Source organism: Rattus norvegicus, chromosome 12 (assembly GCF_036323735.1).
Source record: "Rattus norvegicus strain BN/NHsdMcwi chromosome 12, GRCr8, whole genome shotgun sequence".
NCBI lineage: Eukaryota > Metazoa > Chordata > Mammalia > Rodentia > Muridae > Rattus > Rattus norvegicus.
In genome coordinates, this window is record NC_086030.1 from 48421373 (window position 1) to 48445721 (window position 24349).

Genomic DNA, 24349 nt, shown 5'->3' on the forward strand with positions numbered 1-24349 from the left:
TAAAACTGTGAGGTTTATGCTTTTTGAGTCTAAAGATTCTTAGGCATCTGATGAACCCTGGGAAATTCTTGGTCATTATCTACATTATCTGCGGGATTGTCTGTTAACATGGGAGCCATATGTATCTTTTATCAGTGAATTAGTGGTGGGGTAGTGTAAAAGCTGTGCTAGAAGAACTGATAGTGAAGGTTTTATTTTTTTTTTATTTTTTTTATTTTTTTTTTGGTTCTTTTTTTCGGAGCTGGGGACCGAACCCAGGGCCTTGCGCTTCCTAGGTAAGCGCTCTACCACTGAGCTAAATCCCCAGCCCCGTGAAGGTTTTATTGAGTCCTCATTAGATCCAAGGTGCCATAAGCCATCTCTATATAGGTACCTGGGTCACCATAATAGGACCTTTTGATTTCCCTAAACACGTTTCTGTTGTCGGATTCTCACCATAAACCTGGGAGACCGGTATTGCTACCACCTGTCCTGCAGGTGATGAGCTATGCTGGGCTGTTGGCTTTCCTTGGGCTAACCTCTGAGCAGTGGGGCCTCAGTTCTAGCCCGAGTCTGATGCTGAGCATGTAGGCTCGTCAGGTTAGCACATTCCTCTCCCCCCCTTCCTCCCTCCCTCCCCCCTCCCCCTGAAGATCCCTATGGATGGCTGGGTCAGATTTCAGACTGTTTACTTACCTGTAAAATTGCCAAGAAGCCCTGGGTCTGCTGTGGAGGGCAATCAATGCAGGCAGAGTGGCAGCACCGGTGGGTGGGTCTGTCACACAGCACCGTCCTGTTAGAGAAAGGAAATAGCTTTTGTGTGTGCCTATTGGTGACACAGTAGTTGTCTTAATTGACCCCAAATTGGTAGGTTGGCATGTTAGATTCAGACAGGTAACAGGCGCCCCGTGGTGACCTAGGTATCAGTAAACATTTTCTTCTTAGCTCGGCAGGCATCACAGCCTTGCCCTTTAGACTCTGCACCGCAGTTCCTGTGGCTTTCCTTCTCTTCCCAAACCTCCAGCAGCTCATGTGCTCCGATAGCTTGTTCTCCTCCTTAGATGTGGGGGCTGGAGAAGGGGCTCAGCAGTCGAGAAGTTGCACTGTTCTCGTAGAGGACCCAAGGTCAGGTTCCAGCTCACAGCTGCCTGTAACCCCAGCTGTCAGAGGATCCTGTGCCTCTGGCCTCTGGGTACTCCTGTATACAGACCTCATAATTTAAAATAAAAAGGGAATTAGATTTTACATTAGAGTAATACCGAGGGTCCCCCTTAACCTAGTAAAGCTTGTCCACAAGTGCTGCTGCTGTAGAAGGTACTTGGCTGGGAAGGCTCAGGAGTTCTCTGCATTGTTTTTACTGCAGACTGAACATTTGGGTTCTGGGATTTAGGTCTTTGCCATTGATGGAGTGCCGTTAGTAGTGAGTTCTAGAGGTGAAAGTGAACAGTCCTTACTAGTTGGCACTGAGGATGTGTGTGATCATATACAATGGCAGAGGTTGTGATGGCAGTGACTGACAGGTGCTCACGTGTTGTCGTCACACTGTGTTACATGATCCATTTGTCTCTTCTTCCAGACGGGACGAATTGACAAATCCTACCCTACAGTGTGTGGCCACACAGGACCAGTGCTGGACATAGACTGGTGCCCACACAACGACCAGGTCATCGCCAGCGGCTCAGAGGACTGCACTGTGATGGTAAGTCCCCAGGGTGGGCATGACACAAACCACTGGGACCCACTTCCCACTCCCAGCGCTGTGCTCACATACATGTGTAAGAATCCTAGCTGTTGGCTTCATTGGATTACACCACACGGCTTCGTGAGAGGTGAGCTCTTTCCAAGCCCTTGTATCACCGAGGTGAGCTGTTTCTTGTTTTTTTTTCTGAGAGGGGGCACTCGTCAACAGTTGATATGTATAGGGAATATTTGGGTGCAGTAAGATGATTTCCTAATAATTTTATTAATGACATTTGACTGTGCACCTCCTACCAAAAAAGAAGATGGAAAGACTTGTCACCCACTGTGCAGCCAGATGCCACACACAGCAATGGTTGTCATCCACTCTGCAGTTACAGGCGGGGACGGGGATGGTGGGAGGGGAGCAAGGGCTGGTTCCCAGGCTCATGCCAGAAGGAAGGTGTTCTCTTCTGCTCCCTTGTTTTACCTGTGTGCATTCCCGTCTGTCTGTGCACCCTGTAAACACAGGGCCTACACTGGCCAGAGGAGGACAGTGTACTTGGGGCTGGAGGTAAATGTTGTGAGCCTCCCGTGAGGGCTAGAAATTGAACCTGGGTCCTTCATAAGAGCGGCCAGTTTTCTTAACCACTGAGCCATCTCTGCAACAACAGAAACTGTGTTTTGAGAAAGAACTTTCTTGCTAGGTGGCCCATGCTGGTGCTGACACTCCTAGACTCTGCTGACCCTCCTGCTCCCGCCCTCCAGCTCCTGCCTCCCGGCACCTTTCAAGATACTGTTCCTCATGTGAGCTTCCCTCTAAGATGAGTCACCTGGGTCAGTTCTCCAACAAGGTTATGCCTACTCCACAGGGCCACAGCTCCGTATAGTGCCATTGCCCAGACCAAGCATATACAAACCATCACAGATGTCAACTTGATACAAGCTAGAAGCATTTAGGAAGAGGGAGTATCAATTAAGAAAATTGGCCTACAGGCATCTTCTTAAGTAATGATTGATATGAGAGAGCCCAGCCCATTGTGGGCAGTGACACCCTTGGTGGTCCTGGGTTCTATAAGAAAGCAGGCTGAGCAAGCCACGGGGAGCCAGCCAGTAAGCAGCACCCTCCATGGCCTCTGCACCAGCTCCTGCCCCCCTCCAGGCTCTGCCCTGCCTTCCCTCAGTGGTCACTCCGATGAGGAGCTACAAAGCTGAAGTCCTGTCTTCCCCAGACTGCTATGGGTTATGTCCATCATAGTTGGAGACTAAGACACAATGCTTTCCCAAGTACATTGACAAGGTTAGATGGAAGCATGGTGGGGGCTACTGTTGCCCTGACCTGGCAAATATTAACCCCCCCTGAGTCACAGTCTCCCTCAGGCGGGAACTGGAGAACCATGCTCCTCTCATTGCTGTTCTGGTGTCTTATTTGGTTGTTTTGTTTGTTCTTTAGATTCTTTCTGTTGTCCATGGAACAAAACATTGTTTAGGGTACTTGTTAGCTAAATAGTTTACATAGACCAGTTAGTTCCTGAAATATTATTTAAACATTTCCCCCTTTCCTTATGGGCTTTTGGCAGCTGAGAGCGTATTGAATGTGCCGCCAGTAAAGGACTCCGTTTGTGTGTGTTTCTCCTGTGTGTGTGCCTCCTGTGCGTGTGCTTCTGTGCGTGTACTTGCTAGACTGATGACTAATGACTGGGTACTGGAAAGGAACACAGGTTAGACCTGCTGCCAGGGCCTGCAGCTGAGAGTCCCAACTGCTGTGGAAAAGGCAGGTTTGATGTGTTTCCTTATTGCCAGCCTTGCGGACCACATTACTCTTTAAACAACAACTTCGACACAACACTACTGTTGCAGAATGTAGCAGTAGGTGGATGGCGTGGGCCAGGTGCTTTCTTACTCCCCCTCCTTCACACCCTCCTCACACCCTTCAGGTCACTCGTGCCTCTTCCTGTAGGATGCTAGCAGCTCACCCATGTGGGCCTCTCTAAACACCAGGTGGGCATAGCAGTTTATAAACAGCGCAGCAGCTCTTAAGTCTATCTGTGCTGGCCCTCTTCCTTCCCGGCTCTGCTGTGGGGGTTGTCTAACCTGTGCTTTTCAGTCTGGATTTTGCTGACTGTGTCCTTGCCGAGCAGGTCAGGGCTCTGGCCTGAATTTGCTGCAAATGTGCAGATCCTCGAGTTCTGTAGGTCCAGTCCCTGGAGCAAGGCTCTTGTGGCTCCCTCCTGTTGGGTCTGCACAGCTATTGGAGTTTTGTTCCTACACCTGGTGACTCACTAAAGGAGCCCAGAGTGGCTTTCGTAGCTGCTGCTTCTCTCTTTTCTAAACTGAGCCAAAGTTTACAGGGCACCGCTCCGTCTGCTCAGTTGCTTGGTGCTCCAGGTGGAATAGGGAGGGGCAGTGAGCACCAGGCTCTTCCATTTCTTCCTGTTTCCAGGGCGATGACTTCGTCCTCCTTCATCCTCAGAAGAGGCTCCCCCTGCACTTCATTTGGGCTAATGGACTTGAACCTATCTGATGGGTTTAGAAACTGTCACATCTCAGAGCTCAGCCTGTCCTGCCTTCTCCAGTGAGACCGGAAGTGGTCGTTGATCACTCCTTGCTGTGATTCATTCAAGGGCCTTGGGCCTCCCCGCCAGTCTTGAAATTGGTGGTTTCTGTTACCTCCTGGTGTTGCGGGGTGTTCATTGTAAGCTGCATCCCTGTTCTCAGAAGTAATGTCTGAGCCTTCGTTATGTTTAGACACCTTGGCCACAGCGTTGGCCGTTCTCCGACTAGCTCGTAACTTAATATTCCATTTATTCTAATCTAAGTTCTGCCATGAGGCAGGTTACCTCTGCTCAGCTTTCATGACTTTTCCCCCTTCGTGTCCAGGGATGAATCTTCGGTGCTTGGCTCTATCCCAGAGTCCTGTCTGCTTATGGGATACCCACCTTCTCGTCTGCACTTCCTATTGGCCATAGTTTTTCTCTTTTATTGATGGGTGATTTATCTGTACCATACACAGGAGAGTGTCTCTCCATCCTGGTTTGTTTCAATGGATAGTGATGTTTCCGCACCCTGATCTGGGTGCTGGGGTGATTGACCACAGTGTTGTTGCCAGTCCTTAGTGATCTAAGGAGGATCTAGAGCCATGGCTCTCAACCTTCTTATTGCTGCGACCCTTCACACAGTTCCTCGTGTTGTGGATCCTCCCCCAACCATAAAATTATTTTGTTGCCACTTCGTCTGAAATTTGACTCCTGTTATGAATTGTAATGCAGATGTCTAACATGCAGGACAGCTCACATGTGACCCCGAGGTCACCTCCCGCAGATGACAACTGCTGGGCTAGGGGGGTGTAAGCAGTTAGAGATGTGACACTGCTCAGCTGGCGTTTGCAGTTCACAGCAGGACCGAGTGGAACCTCCAGCAGGTTGTGCCCCATCTCCTGTTTTCCTCTCTGAGTGTCCTGCTTCCCAGGGGTGCAGAGGGTAGATGTGACTGTCACTTCCTCTCCTATGTCACAGAGAACAGACTCTGGGAGGACGCAGGCGCTCGCCAGCTGTCACAGTTTGTCAGCAGTGGAGACTCAGTCAGAAGGACGGCCTCCAGTTAGGGTTCCTAAGAGTAGTGTGGCTTAAAAATAACAAAACCAAAAATTATGTGTCGGAGTGATTTGCATGCATGTGTGGTATGTTCACCACATGCCTGCACATGCATGCAATGCCTGCAGAGGCTAGAAGAGGGCATCGGATCCCTGGGACTAGAGTCACAGGTATTTATGTTATGATCTGTCACATGGGTGCTGGCATCAGAACCCAGGTCTTCTGCAAGAGCAACTAGTGGTCTTACCACTGAGCCATCTCTCCAGCCCTGTCATTTTCTTGAGATTGGGTCTTACGTTATAACCCAGACTGGTCTCAAGCCCACAGCATCCTGCCTCCATTCTCAGACTGAGACTGTGTGCCCCACTGTGCCCAGCCCCGAGGCTCTGTGGTCTGTTCTTGTCCCCAGTGTTTGCTACAGACCGCTCTTGTATTTTGGGACGCTCTTTTTTTTTTTTTTTTTTGGTTCTTTTTTTCGGAGCTGGGGACCGAACCCAGGGCCTTGCGCTTCCTAGGCAAGCACTCTACCACTGAGCTAAATCCCTAGCCCCGGGACGCTCTTTATGGAAGTTCTGAGACCAGGCTGGCCCTGGACCTCACTCTGTAGACCAGGCTGTCCCGGAACTCTCACAGAGGCCGTCCTGCCTCTGTCGCCTGGTGGATTTGATTTGCACACCTGCCTTTCTCTCTGGGCCCTTTCTTCTTTCTTTACTCTGTAGGTCTTGCTGCTGCTTCTTACATCTTACTTACCTTCGAGGACCTGTGCTTCTGTGTATACCAGTGTATACCACTCATTTAATGTGGCTTAGTCTAGTCCTACAGCCTTTGGGCGAGGGATGTGGTGCTGTTGTGGCTGGTGTGAATGAAAGCAGTGGTGGTACAGTCTTCTGGTGTACCAGATGTCCATATGATCTTCCCAGTAATAACATGCTTAGAAAGCACCCACCCCTCTTATGTCGCATAAGTGGGAGGATAGCAGGTGTGCTGGAGCACCAGCTGAGCCCTGTTCTCCATGTGAGCTGCTAGGGTGGACAGGTGGCTTCCTGTGAAGACATCTGTTTTACAAGTTGCTGTCCTCATCCCAGACCAGCAGTCCCAATGGCTTCCCCTTGCTCAGTCTCTGGTCTGTCCGGGGACCAGCTTGTTTGCAGCTGATTGCAGAGAATAGCTTTGACTGCTGCAGCCTGCAGAGCAGGTGTGCGGGGCGGGGCTTTGGGCTGGATGTCCTCTCAGTGCCAGCACTCTTAGACCTTCCTCAGACCAAACTCTTCTCGGCCTCTTTGTGACAGCTGGGGCCCAGCTGCCATCTTACCTTCCCTTGGGCCTTTGCTCCTCTTAGCATCTTGGGCCGCTACTTTATATCTGGAGTGCATTGTTTGCTGGGTGCTGGGAGTGCAACCTGGGTCCTCTGGCAATAAGTGTTCCTAACTGCTCAGCCATCTCCTTCAGTCCACCTCTGACTGTGGGAGTGGGAATACACTTGTGCATGCCTGGATGTATATGCGTGAGTGTTTGCACTTAATTCCTGTGTCTTAGAAGTTTCCAAGATGGCTTGGTTTGACTTGCAGAGCATGTTGATGTTCAGAAACGTGTGTGTGTGTGTGTGTGTGTGTGTGTGTGTGTGTGTATCTATCTATTGGCGCGTGTGCACATGTGTGGGCCTTGCTTTCCCTGCCTGCCTTTGCTTGGCCTCTCATTCCTATGCTCTGCAGAGGGGAGGCTGTCAGAGGGTGGGTCCCCCTCCCCCCACTTCGCACTTCCTCAAATGAGATCAGCCATTCACTCCGGTTTCTCTCCATTGGCCTGTCTTGGAGAGAGGAGCCCTTGCTAGTGGGTTTTGAGAACACTAGGCCCAGCCTACGCCTACCTCTCCAGTCCCGGAGTGGAGGTGAGGGGCTCCAGTGAGCAGTGGCTCCTAAAAAGGCAACCCTCTCTCGGTTGACAGTGTGTCAGTGGCCTGCTCCACAAGCTCAGAGAAGTAGGGTGCCTCTATTACTAGGATTTTGGGGTGCTTTGGTCTGTTACCAGCCTTGTTTTTATTTGAGGTTTGGGGTATTCCAACACCAGCTATAATTCAGACCTCAGTCTTAGAGAAATCCTCTGCTGCCGCTCCTACATTGGCAGGGCAAATGCTTTGTTAGTTGAATAGTGCTCTGGGCCAAATCTAATTTCCTTAGATCTTAAGTGTGGGCCACACTGAGGCTGCTGTTCACTCAGGAGCTCCATGTGAGTGCTGACAGGCTTGAAGGTGTCAGAGCCCAGAGATCATTACGACTCAGCTTCCTGTCTCCGCCCTCTACCACTGTGCTGAGGACAGTTAAGGCTGGCAGGAGATTGTAGACATTGAAGGCTCACCACCCCTTGTTTTAAACCCAGGAGGTCTGGGTAGTTGTTCAAACTCTGGCTATGGCAGTGTCCCTGGAGCTGCAGGTGATAGGCACAGTTTGTTTGGGTCTTGGCCCAGCTGAGAAGTTCCTGTCCAGGCAGGCGCTCTCAGCCCCCACCTCACAGACAGCATGGCTGAGGTAAGGCCAGGCCTGGGGAGAGAGAGTCACGGAGGTGGGTGTGCAGAACACCTGTGCTGAGTGTGGGGACGTCATGGACCCATGGCAGCAAGGACACCTTCAGCCTTGAGGAGCCAGCCATCGCCTCGCAGAGCTGTGAGGAGATGAGCCCAGGCTAAGAACTACTTCTGGATTATTTAAGCCGGTTGAGTTGTGAGCGTGGGTCTGCTCGTTTTATGAGCTGACTTGGCTGAAGTGGTGTCTCTCAGTGTCAGGAGGATGGGGTTTGAAAGTCTACGATCTCCATTATTTACCTATAGCTTTGAATTGGTGATTCTCCTGCTTCCGTTCCCAAATGCTGGATTATAGGAATGGACTGCCATGCTTAGCATCTCCATCTTTTCTGTTTGGTTGGTTTGGTTTTTGTTCTTCTTTTTCTCAAGACAGGGTTTCTCTGTGTACCCCTGGCTGTCCTGGAACTCTGTAGACCAGGCTGGCCTTGAACTCAGAGATTCATCTACCTCCGCCTCCGGAGTGTTATGATTAACGGCGTGCACCAATACCTGGCTGCTTCTCCAAATTTCATTATTTTTATTTTATTATTTTGTTTTTACATTTTACTTCGTTTCATAGGGGGTACCTGTAGCGATCAAAGGACACCTTTTTAGGAATTGGTTCTCTTTCCACCTTGCCAAGGCAGGGCCTTTTGCTACTGCACTGTGTGTCCCAGGATTAGTTGGCTGGTGGTCTCCAGGCGACTCTCCTGTCTGTATGTCTGTATGTCTGTCTTTCTGTCTGTCTGCCTGCCTGCCTGCCTGCCTGTCTGAATTTCGTCTCCCTGTGGGAGCGAACCACCGTAGCCATGTTTCACGTGGCTTCCAGGAACGGAACCTAGCTATCAGGCTGTGTAGCAAACACGTCTGCCCACTGAGCCATCCTGCCAGCCCATTCTCTCCTTTTAAAGGCATATTCTTTAAGCAGCCTGAAAATGGAGTGTGGTGGGCAGCTTGCATTTTAGGGCCTGCTGTTCGGAGCAGCGTTTGACACTGACAGGCAGCAGGTAAACTCTCATCCCAGAAGCTACCCTTGGCTTCTAGTCCAGGGTTTTGTATTGTGCGCCCTGCTCTTTGACGGTAGTTTCCTATGGAGTTTTTCAGATTGTGGCTTCTCAGTATTTTACTTGGAGGAATCTTAGCGCCAGTAAATGGCAGTCACTGAAATAATTCCAAGAACAGTCAGGTCAGGTCGTGGCTGCTGCTGGCTACTCTCGTCTGGAGAGCAGTAATCAGACGCAGATGCAGAAGCTGTGGTTCAGACGGTGAGAGGTGAAAGGATGCCCTTAGCTGGCCCCAGCTGGCCCCTCACCTGTCCCCAGCTGTCACATCCTAAGCAGCCACAGCATGTTGGTTTATGGTGAACACGTTCACCTCTCTTCCCACATCAGTCCTTATCCTATAGGAGTGAAGGGACGTAAGCACGGTGCCAGGTTTGACTGTGCTTTTGTCATGGGTTTTCAGCAGACTTCACTCATACGATAGAAGCAGAGCCCTGATGTGGTGTGCCTGGTGTACAGAGCCCCTCTGGGCTGTTCACTGTTTGTGTGCCTTACACACATCCAGCCTTAGTCCCAAGCCCAGTTTGCCCTCTACAAAACATGGAGGTGCCACGCTCTGCCTTGCGGGGCCTCCAGATTGTTTTGCAGCAGGTCCCTCACCTAGCAGCTTGAGGGACCTTCTCTTCATGTTCCCTTTGAAATTGGTGCCCTGGACTCTTTAAAAACATGACCTTCTGCAAGAAAGCACTTCACAGCTGTGACTCTAGTGTCCCACCCAGCAGTCAGGGCCCAGCGGGTGATCAGATAGGAGAATGGGGTCTGGAAATACTTTGTGTGCTTTAAATTTGTCCCATTCTTGAAAAATAAAACCATTAAACCAGTTGCATTGACTCCTTACTGGGAGCAGGTTTCTCCTGCCTGCATCCTGTTGGCCTGGCTCCCTGCAGCCATGCTCCCCCCAACACACACACACACACACACACACACCATGTGCAGGCGTTCACATGTGGAGGGGACACAGCATCAGGCTTTGCACACGTGCGTGTGCATGTTTTCAGAACTGGGTGAGTTTTCAGTGGTTGAGTCCCGCTTTCATCTGGAAGCCCTTTGGGGCTGATTATGTTATTTTCCTTCCTTTCTTTCAAAACAAAACGTTACTATGGTAATGTGTCATCCAGCAGAATTTTTAGGGACGTGGAGACTTCTTTTTAATAGGGTATTGACCTGTCCTCGAGTGCTGAGGTGCTGCTCCCGACCCTCTGTGTGTGTGTGTGGGGGGGGGGGGGATCGCGTATGTCTGCTGTTTGCATTCCTGCTCAGTGAGTGTTGTTTGAGAAAGCAGATTGGTGTTGAGGTACCAGTCTGTAGCCACGGGAACAGAGAAAACCTCGCCAGCCCTCACAGACAGCATCAGCACCGATTGTCCTAGACATAAGCAAGGACTTTCACACACAGGACATGTGGGGTGTAAGTGGGTACTAATGAGTTCACTAGAGCCTGAAAGTGTGTGTGATCACAGCAGAGAAGAGGTGTGCTCAGGAACATAGCAGGCCAGCCCGTGTGCTGGGCCTGTCTGGGCCTTGATCTGCCTGTTTGTACTGGATCTCTGTGATGGCACAGGGGAGACAGGAGAACGCATCACATAGCTGGGAAACCCAGGCTTGTCAGAAGATTTGTGCAGCTGAGGAGGGCAGTGTCCAGAACCCAGGCCTTCCAGCCTGGCTCTCTCCCCATGAGCAGTTTCCTATTAGGGTAGTGCTGTGCAGAACATTAGCTCAGTTGACCTTTCCAGAACCCTCTGTAAGCCAGGCCCTGCTCCCTTAGTATAAACAAGGAGTTTGGCTCCCAGCACCTAATGGTGTAGTGCTAACGTGGCTAATGAGCATCCCAGCCCAAGGCTCAGTCAGGTGCCAGCTTGTGTACAAGAATAAGAACAGAGTGGCCTCTGCTCTGTGTCCCTGGGAAGCAAGACCTTCAGTCTGCATGACAGCCCATTACCAGAAGTGGCAGGCACCCTCCAGGCAGAGAGCCAGATGGTGACAGCCCAGAGCAGCCTGTAGCACCAGCCAGAGGGGAGCTGACTGAGGGACACAGCCCTTCCCACCGCTCACATCCAGAGGGTGTGCTGACTGACGGACACAGCCCTTCCCACCGCTCACATCCAGAGGGTGTGCTGACTGACGGACACAGCCCTTCCTACCGCTCACATCCAGCTCTGTTTGCTCACATCAACTCCGCAAAGACGGCCTCTGGTATCTTTGCATTTCGTTCCTCAGACTTCCCCAGACACCTCTTCAGCTCTCGGCATCCTCTTGACTGGTTCCTTTCTCTGCCAGCCCCCAGTAGCCGCTCCCAGGCAGGCTTTGTGCATTTGTCGGTGTCCTTTGGAACTGGCTACTTGATTTCCTCTTTTCTTCCCTTTCCTCTGCTCCTCTTCATTCTTAGACTTCCTGAAGGACCAGCTCCTGTGGTGTGACTGCACTCCCATTTCAGTCGGCGCCTGCTTACGGCAGCAGCAGCACAGCATTGGTCACACTGGGCATCATCCTAAATGTTCACATTAACGTGCACCGTCCACCATCACCCCAGGTTCAGTGCATCCGCCAGCTCACCGCACTGCACATCCTCAGCCCAGCTGGAGCTCACTGCTGCGGTGGCCCACATTTGGGGTGCATTTGTGTGACTGGAAGTCCTGCAGCTCCAGCGCCTTCCCTATCAGGTTGTCAGTGTGTTGGAAAGCTCAGCTGAGTCACTGAGTCCTTAGTACCTGCTTAGTGGTAGCTCCTCAGATGTGTGAAAGGAGCCCAGTCTCTGTGCCTGGTGGAGAGCCATCAGTCTGCTCAGCATACAGTGCAGTCACCAGCTGGCCTGGCCTAAGATGCTGTCATAAGGGGGCTGGAGAGATGGCTCAGGGGTTAAGAGCACTGACTGCTCTTCCAGAGGTCCTGAGTTCAATTCCCAGCACCACATGGTGGCTCACAACTATCTGTAGTGGGATCAGATGCCCTCTTCTGTGTACATGAAAGCAAAATGCTCATACGTAAAACATGCAAATAATTAAGAAAAAGTTTAAAATTCTGTCCTGTAATCAATGTTCTGCTTTCATCGTTGTGTTACTCTCTACTCAAGCAAGAGGGTGAAGAAGGAGATTAGAAAAATGGAAGTGGAAGGTTGTGCTGATCTCAGCGCCTGTGCTCCACAGTGCAAATGCTGTAACAGCCTGAGCCTCCTCAGAGTTTACCAAGCTCACTATTGCTGGCCTTGGGAATCTCAGCAGGCCGAGGCGAGGCGAGGGCGACACCTGGGGGTAGCGCGTGGAGTTACCACACCCGAGTGCCTCTTGAGTAGGTCACCCACATTCATGACCGCATCTGCCAACACCATGCTTGCATCAGAGTGACCTCACTGTTTCCCTGCTTTCTGCTCGGCTTCAGTTGTAATTATCCTCAGCCAGGTTCAACCGGAGTTGGCTAATCAGAAACCTTTAGGCTTTATTCAGAATTTTAGAAAGTGTCAGGATGAAGCCCTACTGGAAAGTAAGGCAGCTGCCCCTGCAGGCCAAGGGAGCAGACCTGTCCTGCCAGGGTGGGTTGAGGCAAGGCATACTGTCAACCTGCCGTCTCCTCTGGCCTCAGCTGCCTGTGTAAACGTCACTGAGTGGTGGGAGCTGGGGCAGAACATTAGGCGACCCCTAGGCTTGAGCCTCAAGAGGTTGGTTTATTTTGCTGTGATTTGCACGAGGTGTTATATTTACCTCAAGTGGAATCCAATCATGACAGTGAGCAAATCACCCAGGAGGCTGAGGCAGGAGAATCTCTGGTGAGGACAGCCAAGGCTACACAGAGAAATTTATGTGTTGAAAACAAAAAAAGAATGATCTTCAAGCTGGAGAGACGGCTAGGCCATGCAGGGCACTTGCTGTTCTTGAAGAGGCTCTAGGATGTTAGAGGGTAATTGTTTTAAACTTCACTCTTCGTGGAGTGGACACCATGCAATGATGCTCTTCTGGAGCACAGGCACCATTCCGCTTTCCTGTGACAGTTCCTAGGGAAAGCCTCCATTATCGCCTGGTGTGCTGTGCCGCTGGGGCGTGGGTTCTTGCCTCTGAGTCTGAGGTGGGGAGGGTGTTTTTGAATTTGATGCCAGACTGGGCATAGCAAGACCCTAAAACAAGAAATAAGGCAGAGCCCTCCGCTTCCCTCCACTCTGCTGTGTCCTTCCCTTCCCCTCCCTGTGAGACACTGTGCAGTCTGATGTGATGTCACTGTCAGTCAGCGGTGCCTGCGTGTGCCTGTGCGCAGTGAGTGCACTAACGATTTTGGATGTCGGCAGTTCTCCTCTCTGCTCTCCCTCACCCCTTCTGACTCACATCCTCGTTAAACCAGGAGCCCACAGGCTCAGTTCTGCTGTGTCTACACCCACCTCAACAAGTGCTGGAGTCCGGCATGCACGGCCATGGCTGGCTCTGTATTTGGTGTGGCAATCCAAACTCAAGAGTTCCTGTAGAGCGAGCACTCGGCCTCGCTGGGCCGTCTCCTCAAGACATAGTTCACAGGGCCAACACGAGGGCTCCACAAAGGCACTGCCATTTGAGCCTTGTGATGTCAGTTCAATCCCTAGAAGCCATGCAAAGTTAGAAGAAAAGAAGCAACTGAACAGAGTTGTCCTCTGACCTTCACGTGCACACGCGCGTGCGCGCGCACACACACACACACACACACACACACACACACACACACACAGAAGCACACAGAATGGTCTCATGTAAGATGTACAGTTCAGTGGTCTCTAATATGTTCATGAATGTGCATAGCCACCAACACAGATATTGAATATTTTCACCATCTCAAGAAAGGAATGTGGGGCATAGTGACTTACGTGATATTTAATAAATGGTAGTTCAGAGCTGTCTAGTACCCACTAGACAGTGGTTATACATTGAAAGGAAAGCACAAAATGACGGAATCCCTCAAAGACCACTGAGGTAAACCCTGTGCTGGCGCATTCATGTGGACACAGGCTCTGTGTTTTTGCATGTGGGATGTGGGAATATTTCTACCACACTGTAGAAGGGAAATCTTACCAAAGAGAAAGAACATTTCTGGGTCAGAGTAAGTAGCTGTGCTTCCTAGGACACCACTGGCCGGCAGGTCACAGCTGAGGAAGCAGTTATCAAGTGTTTAGTATGTTTGTGTTTTTAAATAACCACACACTTGAATGTGCCTTTCACTCAGGTGCTGCTGGGCAAACGACCATAGTGATCTGGGAGTCAGAGTTGACCGGCAGCGTTCAGACTGGTAATCTCCTTCCTGTTCCAACAGGTTTGGCAGATCCCGGAAAATGGACTGACCCTTTCCCTGACTGAACCTGTGGTGATTTTAGAAGGTCACTCAAAAAGAGTTGGCATCGTGGCCTGGCATCCGACGGCCCGCAATGTGCTTCTCAGTGCAGGTAGGAGCCCGAGGCTGCCTTACCCTTGCCTTGTGATGGGCAGCGACTGGTGGGACTCCGCCTAAGCCCCCAGGAGCTGTGGCGGGCTCTAAATGCCTCAGTTTCTACACTTGATGTTTGTGCTCTGTGGCCTTTCCACACGCCATGTTGTCCTCTCCCGCAGTGTGGGTAACATGCCATGTTGTCCTCTCCCAAGATGTGGGTAACATGCCATGGTGTCTGTCCTCTCCCGAGGTGTGGGTAACGGCCCCACACTGCCCTCTGCTGGCAAGGTTCCACTTAATGGCTCAGCTCCCAGCTCTGGACACTGATACCCTTCTGAATTTTCTGTTAAACTGCTCCCCAGTGAACCCTGGCACCCTCCATCTCTACTTGGCACTTCTCATGACCTGATTTCCAAGATTTGTTCATTCATTCCTTTCCCTCCCTCCCTTTCTTTTCCCTAAAAGCAACACATCAGGGGTTGGGGATTTAGCTCAGTGGTAGAGCACTTGCCTAGCAAACGCAAGGCCCTGGGTTCGGTCCCCAGCTCCGAAAAAAAAGAAAAAGAAAAAAAAAAAAAGCAACACATCAATGGATGTGGTGGTGTAGTAAGGGTAAGGCTAGCCTGCTGGGACGTGACTCATTCATGAAGTGCTTCAGAACCTTGTTAGGGAAGCCCATGCTGGGCAGTGTGTTATCCCAGTGCCAGGGAAACAGAGAAAGAAAGGCAGCTCCCTGGGTCGGAATGACAGGCCAGGCCAGTGAGAGAGAGATTACCTCAAGAAAGACTCATGCTAACCTCTGGCCTTCACACAGTGGGGCCACCCACGTGCATGCGCACGCACATACACTCCCATGTAGGAATACAGAAAACAGTAAGGTCAGCTTTTGGGGTACTAGAAATAAGGTGTTCCTTGGTTATAGGTATTTGTCAGAGCTTACCCTAGATGTATGTAATGGACATTGTGAATTACACCTTAATAATACTGGTTTATTTTGTTTTAACATGGTGTTGCAGTTGGCCAGATTAGTTTTTAACTAAGGCCAGGGTCTGTTTGTGGTGGGTGAGGTTAAGAATATAATGCCAGGCGTCTCCTGATGTGAAAGGCCTGTTTACAGGAGACATCATAAGGTGCCAACTTAGGCACTGTTGACCACCCCTGAGCCCTTCTGATGATCTCGAGAACATGGTCAGGGGCAGGGCAGCCAGCTGAGGGACAGCTTGTCGGAAGGGACCTGCTGCAGCTCACCCTTTTCCTGTTCTCCTGTGCAAGCAGAGGAGACTGACCACCTGGCTCCATTAGTCCAGCTGACCCCCCAAAACGAGACTTCTGCTCTTCTGCGCTGTTGGGTTGACAGAGGGTCTCCCGGGGCTGCTTTAATAGTGTTCTTTAACAGAGAACGTGTCACTCTGCCTAGTAGGTAGAGCCTCTCATCGCCAGCACCTTTCTTCCCGTGCCCCATGCCCCTGTGGGGCTTCGGCTTTCTCGGGCTGCGTCGGCCTCTCTCACCCTGTGACTGATCTGCTTGGCGCAGGCTGTGATAATGCCATTATCATCTGGAACGTGGGGACAGGGGAGGCCCTCATCAACTTGGACGACATGCATTCAGACATGATTTACAACGTGAGCTGGAGCCGCAATGGCAGTCTCATCTGCACAGCGTCCAAAGACAAGAAAGTGAGGGTCATCGATCCCAGGAGACAGGAGATCGTAGCGGTGAGTGTCCTCAGCACTCAGCCCTGGTGGCCGATCTTTAACCTTCCCTGGGCTCTGAAGACTGCCACGCTGTCCTTGTGGAGTGTGTGCATCAGCTGAGCGGGGAGGTGGCTGCCCGAGTCTCTTGTCTCTCTAATCATGTCCAGCCTTAGCTCAGCTCTGTCTCTTCATGATGGCCTTAGTCAGAATAGCCCTGGCTGGCCCTGGAGCACAGACATGTACTGGCCTCTGCCTCCCCGGTGTAGGGACTAAAGGTGTGCGCCACCAGCCATGGGCAGCAGTGCCTTTCAGCAGCTTAGAGCGCCTTAAGCTTTGCAGACCGGGGTGAGCTCACTCAAACTGTCTGGGGTCTGCGCTGACTGCACCCCAGTTGATGTCCACCTGACCCAAGAACACTGTCCAGGTGCCCTGCAGACCTGCAGGAGGTCCTGCTGTTGGCTTAGAGACAAGCGCTGTCTGTCTACCCAGCATCTTCCAAGGGTGGGTGCTCGGGCATGCTCACTAACCGAAAAGGCTGGGAGCAGCTGTCCAAATGTCCTGTGACGCTGGAGAGCCTGTAGCTGTCCCCAGCCTGTGGCTCACATGTATGGCAGAGCTCTTGCTTGTGCTTAGTGACTGCAATGTGTGTGTGTGTGTGGGGGGGGGGGCAGCAGCAGAACGTGGTGGGAGCCGGCTCCTCTGTCTGATGCTGGGGCATGGATGTCGACCAGACCACTTAGTGATGCTACTTTCCCTCAAGGCACCATGGCCTCAGGGTCCTGCCCAGGACAACTCAGGCTGGGCCTGCAAGGGGTGGGTAGGGAGTTTGGGGTGGTGGGGGCAGGGGTGTCTCAGCATGGACTTCCCACTCACCTTTCCACAGTGTAGTGAAATCTGTGTCTGCTCCCCCTCCTTCCCAGGAAAAGGAGAAAGCACACGAAGGAGCCAGGCCCATGCGCGCCATCTTCCTGGCCGACGGCAATGTCTTCACTACTGGTTTTAGCCGTATGAGCGAGCGGCAGTTGGCACTCTGGAACCCAGTAAGCCAGTTCTCTCCCTTTCCGATTCTGTCAGCTTGAGTGGGGCTTTGGGCTGGCACGGGGTCACAGGCTTCTCGGTGTGATTCGCTAAGCTCTTGCCGTCTTAAGTTAGCAGGAGGGTATCATCTTCAGTGGGGCACAGGCAAGCGCCCCTTAGGAATGCACTTGTGGAGCTCCCAGGGTTTCCACTGATGCTGAGATCTGGGACATAAGATTTGTGTGACTCATGAGGACGGAGCACACAGTCCTCCTCAGGGAAGTGTTCAGAATGGGCATATGCACTTCACGCTCCCTGAGCTGCATGAGGCACGTGAGAAGGAAGTGGTCCACAGTGCTCCCTGCCACCTGCTGGGGTGTGGGATGCACTGGCTTCTCTGTTCTGTAACTTTGTCTACATATATTATTCTTAGTAATAAGAAGGGGGGGCTGGAGAGATGGCTCAGGGGCCAAGAACATTGCTATAGCAACTGTCACCTACCGTCCATCACAGCTCCAGCTCCAAGGGATCGGATGCCCTCTTCTGTCCCTGCAGGCAACTGCACTCATACACAAACGGTTGGCCTGGAACTCCCAGGCTGTCCTTTAAAAACCAAAAACTTTTTTCAAAAAGAAAACAGCTCAAAGAAGAAAGGGTTTTCGTGTGGACCCATACTGATGTCTGTGTTGATGGCGCATGCTTGTCAGGGAATTTGATTTGAAGTGTTTACATGTGTGAGGTCACCCATGTTGTTCAGACTTTAGGTTCTGCTGGGAAATGAGGCACTTACAAGAATTTGTCTTATTTTAAAAGTGTACATGCATGTGCGTTTATGTGTGTTTTTTAACTTGTTTTCAGAAAAACATGCAGGAACCAATTGCTCTTCATGAAATGGACACTAGCAATGGGGTGCTGCTCCCTTTCTACGACCCGGACACCAGCATCATTTACTTATGTGGGAAGGTAAGGAGCGTGTGTCTGACATTAGATCAGTATAGGAGGGCGGGGCTCATCCCTCAGGACCTGGAAGCTAGGCAGTGTAACTAACACGTCTAATGCTTTGTAAAGTGTGAGTGCGTGTGTGCACGCGTGCATGCATGTGGGTGTGGGTGTGCGCATGCGTGTGCGTGTTCACGCGTGCTCATCCTCTTTCAGACCAGGTTTCTGGCATTGGGTAGCTTGCCAAAAATAGCTGACCACTGTAAACATGATGATTACAAGTTTTTGCTTTGTTTTCCGTCTGTCTGTCTATCTAGCTAGCTAACTAGCTAGCTAGCTATCAGTGCTCTGCTGCATGTACACCCCCCCATGCCAGAAGAGGGCATCAGATCCCACTACAGATGGTCATGAGCCACCATGTGGTTGCTGGGAATTGAACTCAGGCCCTCTGGAAGAGCAGTCAGTGCTCCTAACCCCTGATCCATCTCTCCAGCCCTTGCTGTGGGGTTTTTACACACTGCACTGAGAGCCTTTGGTGCTGTCCAGAGTGGAGGAAGCTGTTAAAACACTGATGCTTCTTCTTTTTTTTTTTTTTTTTTTTTTGGAGCTGGGGACCGAACCCAGGGCCTTGCGCTTCCTAGGTAAGCGCTCTACCACTGAGCTAAATCCCCAGCCCCCTGATGCTTCTTCTAGAGAGACCGTGTGTTTATCTTTCCTGGTTGTCTGTTGTTGCTGTGGCCAGGGATTGAGGCCTGCGATGGGCAGCTGCTTCTTGGCTTTTGAAGCCAGTGCTCAGGACAGTTGTGGGCCACTCATATCCTTGCCCTGTTCCTGAGCTGGTTTCTAGGCCCAGGAACCTTCTACAGGAAGTGCTGGGGAAACAACAGCTTATAATTCAGGCGAAAGTGTTTGGAGAGAGAGCAGTGGGCAGCCACTGGAGTTAGATTTCCATGAGTTCTGGGTGGTGTGAGTACTGCCCACTTAAACGAAATGTCTCCTCTAACATGGGCCCTGACTCGTCTCGGTCCTTAGGGTGACAGCAGTATCCGCTACTTTGAAATCACGGATGAGTCCCCATACGTGCACTACCTCAACACCTTCAGCAGCAAGGAGCCTCAGCGAGGGATGGGCTACATGCCCAAGCGGGGGCTTGACGTCAACAAGTGTGAGATCGCCAGGTAAAGAATCGAACCCCCCCAAGTGTCTAGATGTCAGCACACAACAGGTCAGTGTGTGTTTGCAGTTGACTGTAGCTTTCGACTTGTCCTTGCAATGGAGCACGGCAGCTGCACAGCACGCCTCAGTGGCCTTCGTGCTGAGGCTGTGGGCTGTGTTCCCTGGAAGGCAAGGGAGCAAGAGCCTTGCTATAAAATGTAATGCGGTGGTGGCTGTCCCCCTGCCAAGGTGTCCCCTGAGAGAGCATGCCATGTCACAGACCTGGTATAAAGGAGGTTTATAAAATGTAATGCGGTGGTGGCTGTCCCCCTGCCAAGGTGTCCCCTGAGGGAGCACGCCATGTCACAGACCTGGTATAAAGGAGGTTTATTTGGAAGGGGTCAAGGCAGACAGGCAGGAACAGAGCTGTGAGGGCAGAGAGGGACAGAAAGGAGGGGAGCAAGGCCAGCAGGGAACGTGTGGGGATGGATGGTTGGATGGATAGATAGATAGATAGATAGATAGATAGATAGATAGATAGATAGATAGGAAGAAAGAAGTTCTGCGTGGATGGCTCAGTCAGTAAAGCTCGGGTCTTACAAGCATAGGTTGAGCTCAGGTCTGCAGAACAGAACCCCTAACTAGTTATACACTGCAGTGCACACAGTGGTCCCAGCCAGCCTGGTTTGTGTGGCAGTGTCCCAGGCCACTGTGGGACCTTGTCTGGGACAAAAGGTAGAAGGCAGGGGTTGGGGATTTAGCTCAGTGGTAGAGGGCTTGCCTAGCAAGCGCAAGGCCCTGGGTTCGGTCCCCAGCTCCGAAAAAAAAGGAAAAAGAAAAAGAAGAAGAAAAAGGAAAAAAAAAGGTAGAAGGCAGGGCCAGCAGGAAGGCTCAGTGGGTAAAGTCATTTGGCACACAGACCTGAGGGCTGGAGTTGGGTCCTAGGGACTCTAAAGTAGAATAGGGGAGCTGACTCCATCGTTGTCCTCTGACCTGCGCAAGCAGAAGTGGCAGTAAGTTGTAAAAAAGGACAAGAAGGCGAAAGGTGCCTGCAGACCAGCCCGGCAGTTGTCCTCTGAGTTCACGTATGTGCCAAGCATGCAGTTCCTGAGCTGGCAGGGCCCAGGGGCTGCCTCCTGTGGTGTGTGCTCTCCTGTGTGGGGACACAGCAAGTCATTGAGGCGTGGCTGTGCCTTCCCCCCACACCCGGCACTTGCCATTGCTGCAGCCATCTCTCAGGCTTCTCATGCTTGCTGCCCCTGGCTGCGTGGACAGCTGTCTGCGTCCTCTGGAATGGGAGCACCAAGCCGCTCAGCCTGCAGCAGCAGCAGCAGCTGAGGTGGTCAGTGGAGAGAGATGCGCTTCAGGGCCCACAGGCATTGCAGCCTCTGGGCTGTCACTCACTGCTTCTCTCTGCAACTTTGCCTTTGTTTCTCCTTTGAAGATTCTTCAAGCTTCACGAGAGAAAGTGTGAACCTATTATCATGACAGTCCCCAGGAAGGTAAGTGCCGGGGTTTTGGTTTTGGTTTGAGTGTGTGTGGGTGTTAGCCTGCATGTGTTCTACCTGCTGCTTGAGGAAGTCAGAAGTGTCCTGGAACCAGGAGCGCCATGAGGTGCTGGGAATCAGACCCAGGTCCACTGCAGGACAGCAAGTGTGTGTAACCACTGAGCTGCCTATCTTACTTAGGGCTCTGTCACTGTGACGAGACCTCATGAGGTTTACCATGGTCAGATCACCTCACTGCTGAGCCCACTGCCAGGGCAGGAACCTGGGGCAGGGGCTGAGGTAGTGAATGGGCAGGGACTGCCTTCTCCTCAGTCCACCTGCCCAGGGCTGGCCCCACCCACAGTGGGCTGTACCTTCTTACATCAATCACCAGTCAAGAAAATGCACCTGCAGGCCAATCTGTTACCTGGGAGTGTTTTCCCACTGAGGCTCCCTCTTCCAAATGCAGCTAGTTTGTGTAGAGTTAACAGCCAGCAACTCCCCAGCTCCCCAGCTCTGAAGAACTCAGATCACCGTGCGTGTGTGATGTGCCTGCCTCTTCCCCGCCATTCCAGCTGTAGGAGACAGTGAAGGCCGGGGATGCTTACCCTGCATACACGCAGCACTGGACTGGTACCTCAGCCTTTCTCCTTGCTTACCACATATTCCCCAAATGCCTTACAGTCTGACCTCTTCCAAGATGACCTGTACCCTGACACAGCGGGGCCGGAAGCAGCACTTGAGGCAGAGGAGTGGTTTGAGGGGAAAAACGCAGACCCCATCCTCATCTCCTTGAAGCATGGGTACATTCCAGGCAAGAACAGGGATCTCAAGGTCGTCAAGAAGAACATTCTGGACAGCAAGCCAGCTGCAAACAAGAAGAGTGATCTCATCTGTGCCCCTAAGAAGACCACAGACACAGCCAGTGTGGTAAGGCGTGTGCTGGGCCTGGGCTGGGCCTGGGCTGGGCCCGCATCCTCTGGAGACGACCCCACCCCCACTCCCACCCCAGTTGCTTGCTCCCCGACCTCCCCAGAGTGTGGTCCAGGGCGGTGCCCAGCACTGGGCGACTGTGGTGTGCTAGGCCAGCCAGCGCTGGCTTTTGTAATGCTACTGTGCTGTCTGAGAGTGGTCAGGACCGAAGCTGGGCTTTCTTAAGCGCCTTTTCCCAGCAAAACATCACGGGTCACAGAAACCAGGAAGTGGGTGTTCCTGGAGAAGGAGGTGACATGAGAAGGTGTTACACAATGCTGTATTGACCACGTGAGGCTAGCAGTACCTTGGCTAGAGCTTGGGTTCTGGGTGTCCTACCACCAGAGGGCACTGCTGCCTCGGGAAAGAATGGGTGGAGGGTTGTGGAGAACCTAGCAGAGCAATGGCTGAAGTGCCTTAGGCCACAACTGAGAGGCCAGCATCTACCTTGGTGCTGTAAGGTTTCCAATGAGTAAGTTTAAGTGAGAGACACTGGGCCCTCATCCACATCCGATCCGGGCAGAGCTGCTCCGACAGGAAGCAGGGTGAGTGGGCTGTAGGCCTGGGTGCGTCCAGGCCTGCCCTGGCCTGGCTCTGGAGTAGAGGCTCTGCCCAGTAGGTGCAGGTAGAGGACTGGGAGCCACGCTGAGGCACTGTGTTTTCTTTGTGAGCTCTCGTCTGTCTAGAAACTTCCATGGTGCCTCAGGAACACCCGGTGTCCTAGGGAACACAGCTCTGTCCCGAGAGTGCAAGAGGGAGGCACTGAGTCTCCACTCTGCTGTCAGAATTAACAATGGGATGCTCTTCCCTAATGCCGTCTGGTCACCTTGTTCTGCTTGTTTCTTAGCAAAATGAAGCCAAGCTGGATGAGATTTTAAAAGAGATCAAATCCATAAAGGACACAATCTGCAATCAAGACGAGCGCATTTCAAAGCTAGAACAGCAGCTGGCCAAGATGGCTGCCTGAGGTCGCCACCCCCACAGCCGGCAGGGCAGCTGCTCACTGGCTTGCTCCAAGGGAGGGCAGAAGGGAGACACTGCCATTGGAGACATTCCATTTCAGATCTGTCAGCCAGCGATAGGCCACATTCCAGTAAGAACTCCATTCCTCTCTCAAATTTCCCAAAACATGGAAGCCAAGCTTTTCACGGGGGCTGTTGGTGTTTGGCAGGTCTGGTGACTTGCCGAGCTTCACCGCGTCGGAAATGCCGGGTACTCTGAATCTTAGAAAGCAACCCTCCCCACCCAGCGTCCCCCCCACCCAGCGTCCCCCACCTGACCAGCCCGAGGCCGCCTCTGCCTGCCTCTTCCTTTCTAACGTTGCCAAACCAGAAGTCGCTCTTCTCCTTTGTATTTTGCTACTTTGCAGTATTCGTGTGTTTTTTTTTTCTTCTCCTCAATTCAAAAGGGACAGCACTGTGTACGTTTATAACTAAATGAAGATGAGATGATTATTTTGTATAAACTCACGAGAACAATCAGCACAGCCACACAGGGCTGGCTCACAGCACAAACCTGGGCGTCTAAGCCTGTCCAGAGGAAGACTTGAGAAATCACGTGGACCCACACACTGCCCTCATCCCGCTGAGTCTTTGATCAAAAGTTCATGCCCCCTCCCCTCCCCTCCCTCTCTCTCTCTTTCTCTCTCTCTCTTTACTACAAGTTGGGTGGTTGCACAGACAGGACTCAGCTCCTTGATTGACGCTGTGCCTCGGTGATTATACTCTAACCCAAACGAGCTTGCGTCTCTGCAGTTTTGTTCTCCACAGACGGTTGCCCGTCCCTTCCAGCAGTGTGGGTCACTTCCGGGCTGTTTTGGACAAGGGCACACAAGGCGACCAGATATCCGTGTGTTGAGAGTCCTTGTCCACCAAGGTAGCTCACCTGGCCCTTGGGTCTAGTATGGGGCTTGAACCCAGGCACTTTGTGCACAGCCTCTGCCCCAGGCGCCATTTCCCTTGCTCTGGTCGTCCCTCCCTCCTATGCTGCCTCCTGTCTCAGGCGCCCAGTCAGTCCTCAAGGGCTCTTGAATGTTACAGCCGAGGGAAAGGTCCAGAACAAAGTAGAGAGGGAAGTCCAGAGAGGGCCGTGGCTGGTCATGCACAGGCCCTCTGCCACCCACCCACATGAGGTCAGTGTCAGAGTGGTCCTGACTGCAGCACAGCAGTTCCCTGGCCGTGGCTGGTCGAGGGCAGCTGGAGCCCAGCCCTAACTTCAGTCTCATGTTGCATGTCTGTGACAGCAGGCAACCTGGGTAGTGATCGTGAAAGGCAAGCCTTGGCAGGCGTTGGTGCCAGTGTGGGCACAGTGCTGGCACAGCAGTGCACAGGTCATCAGGACAGAGGCAGAGCAGCAGAGCGTGCAGCGCATGCTCAGAGCCTGCACTGACTGAGCTCTGTCGGAAGAGAAGCTCTGAGAAGACACCTAGGTGGGTTGCAGGCTCCGAGGGTTTCTGTGTCCATCTTGTGTTTTAGTGTTGGGTGGTGAGACGTAGAGAAGACTGGGAACACTGGCGTTGTCTGTATGCAGGGAGTGCTGAGGACCTGTGTCACGATTCACAAATGTTCTGGGGTCAGTTGAATTAATTAGGTAAACAATTGTAGAGGCTGGTGATGCAGCCAGAGGCGATGTGGTTCAGAGAGGAAGGAGTGACTGTAGTGTGTGCCAGGCTGAGTAGGCACCTGACACGCTGTGGTGGCTTCTGTTCCCCTGTTTTGTCTTAAAGCCGTGGCACCGGAGGAGGACAGTGTACTGCTCCTACGCCCACTCTTATAGAGTGGCCATAGTGTTCTGTCAAACACTCGCTTCCGTTTTCAGAGATAAAAGACATTGATTACAACCG

The 24349-nt window shown here is 52.0% G+C and overlaps 1 protein-coding gene across 1 annotated transcript in view; it reads left to right on the plus strand.

Moving 5' to 3' along the window:
- Coro1c (coronin 1C) overlaps positions 1 to 24346 on the plus strand; it is a 72146-nt gene extending 47800 nt beyond the window's left edge. Inside the window, exons 3-11 of the mRNA NM_001109327.3 lie at positions 1556 to 1678; positions 14129 to 14258; positions 15777 to 15958; positions 16858 to 16977; positions 17813 to 17917; positions 18926 to 19071; positions 20493 to 20550; positions 21220 to 21465; positions 22355 to 24346. Of these exons, the coding sequence (NP_001102797.1) occupies positions 1556 to 1678; positions 14129 to 14258; positions 15777 to 15958; positions 16858 to 16977; positions 17813 to 17917; positions 18926 to 19071; positions 20493 to 20550; positions 21220 to 21465; positions 22355 to 22474 (1230 nt within the window). The 3' untranslated portion in view covers positions 22475 to 24346. The remainder of the gene's footprint in view (positions 1 to 1555; positions 1679 to 14128; positions 14259 to 15776; positions 15959 to 16857; positions 16978 to 17812; positions 17918 to 18925; positions 19072 to 20492; positions 20551 to 21219; positions 21466 to 22354) is intronic.
- Positions 24347 to 24349: the final 3 nt, after the last annotated feature.